The 6,405-nt window shown below is 36.0% G+C and overlaps 1 protein-coding gene across 3 annotated transcripts; it reads left to right on the forward strand.

Annotated features, from left to right (window-relative positions):
* The first annotated feature begins 453 nt into the window (after nucleotides 1-453).
* LOC145108748 (uncharacterized) lies at nucleotides 454-3,889 on the forward strand. 3 transcript variants are annotated; one of them, XM_079045824.1, is made up of 8 exons: nucleotides 454-635; nucleotides 893-1,471; nucleotides 1,677-1,829; nucleotides 2,020-2,114; nucleotides 2,210-2,265; nucleotides 2,416-2,485; nucleotides 2,595-2,715; nucleotides 3,179-3,889. In XM_079045824.1, exons 1-8 carry the CDS (start codon nucleotides 579-581, stop codon nucleotides 3,686-3,688), a joined length of 1,641 nt encoding a protein of 546 aa, XP_078901950.1. In that variant the 5' UTR covers nucleotides 454-578; the 3' UTR covers nucleotides 3,689-3,889. The 3 variants fall into 3 exon arrangements, with proteins under 3 accessions (XP_078901950.1, XP_078901948.1, XP_078901949.1); XM_079045822.1 differs by having other exon boundaries at nucleotides 455-635; nucleotides 1,671-1,829; XM_079045823.1 differs by having other exon boundaries at nucleotides 455-635; nucleotides 1,671-1,829; nucleotides 2,419-2,485.
* Nucleotides 3,890-6,405: the final 2,516 nt, after the last annotated feature.

Consider the following 6,405-nt stretch of genomic DNA (forward strand, 5'->3'; position numbering starts at 1 on the left):
AACTACTGAATTACTGAAATACATAAAAAAATGGAATAAACAAAATGGAAGGGAAAAATAGTCTTTCTAAGTAATTTTAAAATTTTCAGGGACCAAAACCACAAAAAGTTTCAGTTTTTGGACTAATGGTGCAAGTTGAAAACATTTTGGATCTTATCCACACTTTTTGGATAACCACAGGGACCAAAAATGCAGTTTTGTCAAAAAAAAAGAAAAAGAAAAAAAGTAAGGGAACTAATTTGCTCTTTTCAAATCCTCCTAAATCGGAAGAAAAGTCAGGAGAGAAAGTTTTTCTTCCATTTCCTTCCACTTCCTTCCTTGAATGAAACTCGGGAGCACCAATCTCTCTTACTTTCCTCTCATTTTCGCTCATTTCCTTTCTTTTCTCTGTTGCTAGTGCCGGGTGTTATGTGCTAGTGCCGGGTGTTATGTGCGACGCCCAATGCCTAATTGTGTGCAGCACGCGAGCATTGTATATAAAATTACTAGAACAACAACAAAAACCCTCTCTAAAACCCTGTGGTTCTCGAATGACCTAATTATTTAGAACAATAACAAAATCCAGCAACTCCTTGATCATGAATCCTCATCATAATTCCAACCAAAATCCAGCAACTCCTTCCGCAGCTCAACAGGTACTCTGTTGCCCTTTCTACTCTTCTTTTCTGATCATATTCTGAACTAATTTCTTAATCCATCGGCTCTCAAAACAGAGTTGCACTTCGATTTTTGAGTTACTTCTGAAACGAGAAACTGATACGAGTAGAAGTAGGAGGTTTAAGCCAAATTTGTTCTGGTTTAGAATATCCCGAGTTTTATGTGTTTGGAATGTGCTTTAACAAAATTTCTTTTTTGAATTTGGAGCTAAGTAAATGTATTATATGATGAACAGGTTAACTCTGTCACTAATCAGCAAACCTGCAATGGAAATGTTGGAGGATTATTGCCCAATAACAGACCAATCGCACCTCCATCTTGTTTCATGAATTTCCCTAATCAGCCCTTTCCCTTGCAAAATACTATGGCTCAATACCCTACTGGTTTTCCTGGATTCAATCCACAGCAGAATTTTAATCCCTTTCCTGTAAACCAGTTTAATCCTTCTCAGTTCTTTCCTAACAATTCCATGAATCGTCCTGTATACAACCCAAATGTTGCTTTACCTAATGAGCAAGTGATTATGCAGAATACGATCCAAAATATCTATCAGCTTCTTCAATTACAATCACAATCACAGAACCCCAATTATCCCCAATGTCCTCCTGGTAATTTCCCCATGTTCCAGAACCAGATTCCAAATGTTATGAGTCATCAAAACCCTGGATTTCTTCCAAATCAGCAGTTTGGCATGCCTAATTTCAATGGCCCCTTGCAACATGCTAATCAAGGGCAACAATTACAAGGGAACCCGTTTCTACCTCATGCTCCTAATTCAGTTCAACCACAGCAATCACCAAATCTCCTTTTACAGGTATCAGTTTTGTTGTTATGTTCTTCTTTGTTGACACTAAAAGTGTAGATACTCTTTAGTGCTTCAAAATTCCATCCATGTATTCTATCATTTCTGTCATTAGCTCTTAACACTTGTAGCTACCTTCCATGATATAAAAACATGTTAAATAAAATATCAAAACTACGATGATGTCTAATTTAAAATTCCCATGTTCTAGAACCAGATTCCTCAAGGTGTGGTTCCTCAAAATCACAACTTTCTTCCAAATCAGATGAATCCAAGTGGGCCCATGCAACATGCTAATCAAGGACAAAAAGGTCAACAAGGGACCTCAATTTTACCCCAGAAACCTTCTCCTACAGTCTCAAATTTTCAGGTATCAATTTTTCTTGTCTGTAACTTGTGTTTATTGATGCTGAAAGTTGATTGCATGCTGTGGCTTATAATTTGAATCACATGTTGATCACAAAAAAATAATTCTTTTTACTTGTTGAAGTTATATATCTTGCCATATATTCTTTTTGGTGGTAGAGCAATATAGTGGCTTTAAAGAATGCTATTAACAGGAGAAACATGGAAACAACATTAATGGTGGATGGACTTCTCCACGCAAGAACTTCACAGGAGATAAAAAGAATGACGCCTCACAATCACATAAAGGGTATGTTTTATAATTTATAAATAATAAGATTCATAAATCTCTTTGTTATTAGTTGAATTTATAAGTTCATTCATATAGAAGTTGAATGTTTGCAGATTCAAGTCTCAGTTTCATCATGGAAAACATGCCTACAATGGCAATATGAATCAAGGTGAACACCTCATCATTTAATTTCTTTGTTACATAGAATTACTTCAATTTTCAAATGAAGTTATATTATTACATGTATTTGTATTATGCATATTATTTATTTGCAGTTGTTATGCTTCACTAATTATTATATGTTTGGATTGTTGAACAGCAGAGGGTAAGAAAAATGCTGCAGTAAATTCTAGGCATCAAAATTCCATTTCCACCAAGTTTGAAAAAAAGTAATTTCTGTACATTTATTCTTTTTTAAGCATCCATTTGTGTAACTACTTGTGGTGTTGTTAATATAATAACTGACTAGGGGTAAAATTGTCATTTCATAAATTGAAGGGTACCCTCTCTGAAGTATACAGAGCAAGAAATTAAGCAGTGGCGTGAGGCTCGTAAGAAGCATTATCCCACAAATGTCAACAAATCCAAGGAAGAAGAGGCATCCGTATTACGTCGTCAGGTATATTAAATAGCAATGTACTTTCATTTTTTATAAATTGCAGTAAATGCCTAAATGTCAATTTTGGCTCCTGTACTTTTTAATTTGCATGATTTACAATTTTCTTCCCTATAGTTTTTTTACAGAAATGGTCCGTGTAAAAACAAATTATATAATGGTCCTTAAGTATGGAAAAATTATAGAAAACGTGAAAAAAACTATGTAATGGTCCTTAAGTATGAAAAAGTTACAGAAATGGTCCCTGTGCAAGGTAAACTTACAGAAATGGTCCCTGTGTAAAATTAAATTACATTAATGGTCCCTGTGTAAGACAAAGTTATAAAAAATGGTCCCTATGTTGGATAGATTTTCCAAAGTAGAATACTTTTAACTTTAATAAAATCAATGAAAGTACGTTGCTATATATTTTTGCATAATATAAAATACGAGAAACTAATTTTTTTTTTTTTTTATATTTTGGAAGCAATTGAAGGAAATATTGACAAAACAGGCGGAACTAGGCTGTGAAGTAGCCGATATTCCATCGCATTATTTATCGGGTCCTGAAAAACACATCCAAAAACACGAAAAGGAACGATTCAAAAAAGGAAAATTCCAAAAGAAAAGAGGAAATAAATTTCAAAATGATCGAATCACCAAGAAAACAAGATCAGAAAACCCTAATAAGCCAAACGAGAACAAGCGGGACCCATCACTTTTACAAAAACTTTTGACAAAAGACATCAAGAGAGACCAAAACCATCTTTTACAGGTTTTCCGGTTCATGGTGGTCAACTCTTTCTTCTCCGGTCAACCGGAAAAGCCTTTGAGATTTCCGGATGTAATTGTGAGAGAAACGGGTCCCGGTGTCGCCGGAGAAGTCACCGGAGAAGTCGCCGGAGAACTGGATAGTTTGGTTGTTGAAGGTGGCGAGAAGGTGGTTGAGAAAGTTGATGTTGATTCTGATGAAGAAGAGGGAGAAATCACTGATTGAAATTTGAATATTTTGTGGAAATTAGAAAGTGTATGTGTTCTTAAATATATATGTTTAAGTTTGTTTAGGTTTAAATGTAACAATGCTGTTGGGGTAGTATTCGATTTTGTGGCAGCATGTTGATGTTATGAATGGATTTGTGATTGTAAGGTTAAGGTTAAGGTAGGTGTTTGATGTTTTAATAGCATCTATGTTTATATATTTATTGTTGTTTCTAACTATATGTGGGTCTTAATTTCTTCTTGACTTAGTGTATAAATATGGCTTACTATTTTTTTTTAATTATTATTTAGAATTGACGTCTATAACAGTCGCAATCTATTCATATAGACATTGAATTTTCTCAAAAGAAGTGAAAATCAACCTACACAAGCTTTGTATAAGCATGGAAAACAAGTATAACATTGAGGTAAGTTGATTGTCATACAATGATAATACATGTGCACAAGATGAATTCAACTAAAAATCATCCAACTCTCTAGCTGGCAGTTGGTGGGATACTAATCATACTATCACTAATTTATCCAATACTTTTATATTATTGTGTATTGTATTGTATTAATAAAACCAATTACATCAAATATATATAAGTTACATATTTATACTTTGTATCCTCTAACTACTAGCTATATAATAAACAGTCTAATATTCCCCCGCAAGCTAAGGCCGGGTAACGAGCTGTAGCTTGGAACGTAAATCGGTAAATCGTTGAGGCGGTAACGGCTTGGTGAAAATGTCTGCAATCTGATCATGTGTAGAAATAAATTGAAATTAAGTTTTTCTTCAACAATCTTTTTTCTAACAAAGTGAAAATCAACCTCCACATATTTTGTATGCGCATGAAAGATAGGATTTGCTGATAAGTAGATAGCACCCAAATTGTTACACCACAGTACTGTAACTGATGTTTTGAAAACTTTAAGTTCTCGAAGAAGAGCTTCCAACCATGTGAGCTCAGCCACTATGTCCGCTAAAGCCTGGTACTCAGACTAAGTTGATGACCTAGAGACAGTCCGTTGTTTTCTAACCGACCAGGAAATGAGGTTATTTCCAAGGTAGATGGCATATCCCCCCGTGGATCGATGGTAATTAGGACAACCAACCCAGTCTGCATCCGAAAAAGCATTTATAAAATGAGCATCAGTGTAGGTATGAAGAATGGACCTGGAATTATGTTGGATTAGAAAGCCATAGTGAGACGTCCCTTGAAGATATCTAAGAATCCGTTTTACAGCAGACCAATGATTCTCAGTGGGAGAGTGCATAAACTGGCAGACTTTGTTGACTGTAAAGGTGATATCGGGATGAGACAAGGTAACATACTGCAAAGCACCAACCATCTGCCTATAACGAACCAAATCATCAAATAAAGGACTATCACCAAGAAACAAATTGGCAGTGGTAGTAATAGGAGAGAAAACTGGTTTTGCTTTGGAGAGATTTGCTCTTTGAAGTAGTTCCAGAATATATTTTCTCTGAGATAAAACCAATTCCTTATGTTTTCGAATCACCTCAATACCCAAAAAGTATGAAAGATGTCCTAAGTCTTGAATTGCAAACGTGTGGCTAAGACTTTTGATGATATGATCAATAGCAAGAGAATTATTTTTGGTGAGAATAATATCATCAACATATACTAGCATATACAAAAGACCCCCCTTAGATGAGTAGACAATGAGAGATGGATAGACCCTTTAAAGCCAAGAGAAAGTAAGGCTTTCATTAACCGATGATACCACGCACGAGGTACCTGTTTGAGCCCATACAGAGACATGTGAAGTAGACAAAGATGATTCGGTTTAGTGGGATCAATAAAACCTTGTGGCTGGCACAAATAGACTGTCTATTTTAGTTCACCATGTAGAAAAGCATTTTACACATCTAATTGTCAAAGTGTCCACTGTTGTGCAACTACAAGAGATAAAACTGTACGATTAGTAGTTGACTTTACAATATGGTTGGAAGTTTCATGATAATCAACATCATGTTGTTGATTGAACCCTTTAGCAACCAAGTGTGCTTTGTACTGAGCGACAACACCTGTTTGATCCCGTTTGAGTTTGTATACCCATTTACAATCAACTGTGTTGACATTAGGAACAAGCGGAACGAGAGACCATGTAACATTATGCATGAGGGCTGAATATTCTTCAGCCATGACAACATGCCATTTTGGTGATTTATTAGCTGTGGAAAAGGTGGTAGGCTCGGTGTCGGAGACATCTAAATTAACAGTGTAAGATGATGGATCATAGGGGACTTATTTTTTAGGATGATGTCTCAAATTAGATGGACGAATGCGTGGGGAGAGAGGCATTGGTTTGTACAGGAGTAGAGGTTGTAGGATGACTCGTACCTGTAGAGGGTTGTGTACTATCTGGAACAGCCAAAGATGGTTGTTCGAGGGTATGAGCAGGCATGGATGGCTGTTTGGTGGCAGATGTAGTGGACGTATCATGTGTATGTGGAATTGATGGGCTGATGGGAGTTGTTGTGATGTCATGATCCGAAGATAACAATTGTGTAGGGTAGCTGCAAACATAAGGAGTAGAAGTGGTGGGGTCAGGCGGTGGTGGTGATGATTTTAGGAAGGGAAAACTGTCTTCAACAAACCGAACATGTCTAGCAATATAAATGCGATCAGTTGTTGGATCTAGACACCTATAACCACCATGATGTTATGTGCCATAATCAAGAAAAACACAAGGAATAGAACA

This window comes from Lactuca virosa, chromosome 4 (assembly GCF_052849685.1).
Source record: "Lactuca virosa cultivar CGN04683 chromosome 4, Lactuca_virosa_CGN04683_v6, whole genome shotgun sequence".
NCBI lineage: Eukaryota > Viridiplantae > Streptophyta > Magnoliopsida > Asterales > Asteraceae > Lactuca > Lactuca virosa.

Coding starts and splice junctions, on each gene's coding strand:
- LOC145108748 (XM_079045822.1), top strand. CDS start 579: ATGAATCCTCATCATAATTCCAACCAAAATCCAGCAACTCCTTCCGCA. Junction 1,472..1,670: donor CACCAAATCTCCTTTTACAG/GTATCAGTTTTG, acceptor CCCATGTTCTAG/AACCAGATTCCTCAAGGTGT. Junction 2,266..2,415: donor CAATGGCAATATGAATCAAG/GTGAACACCTCA, acceptor ATTGTTGAACAG/CAGAGGGTAAGAAAAATGCT.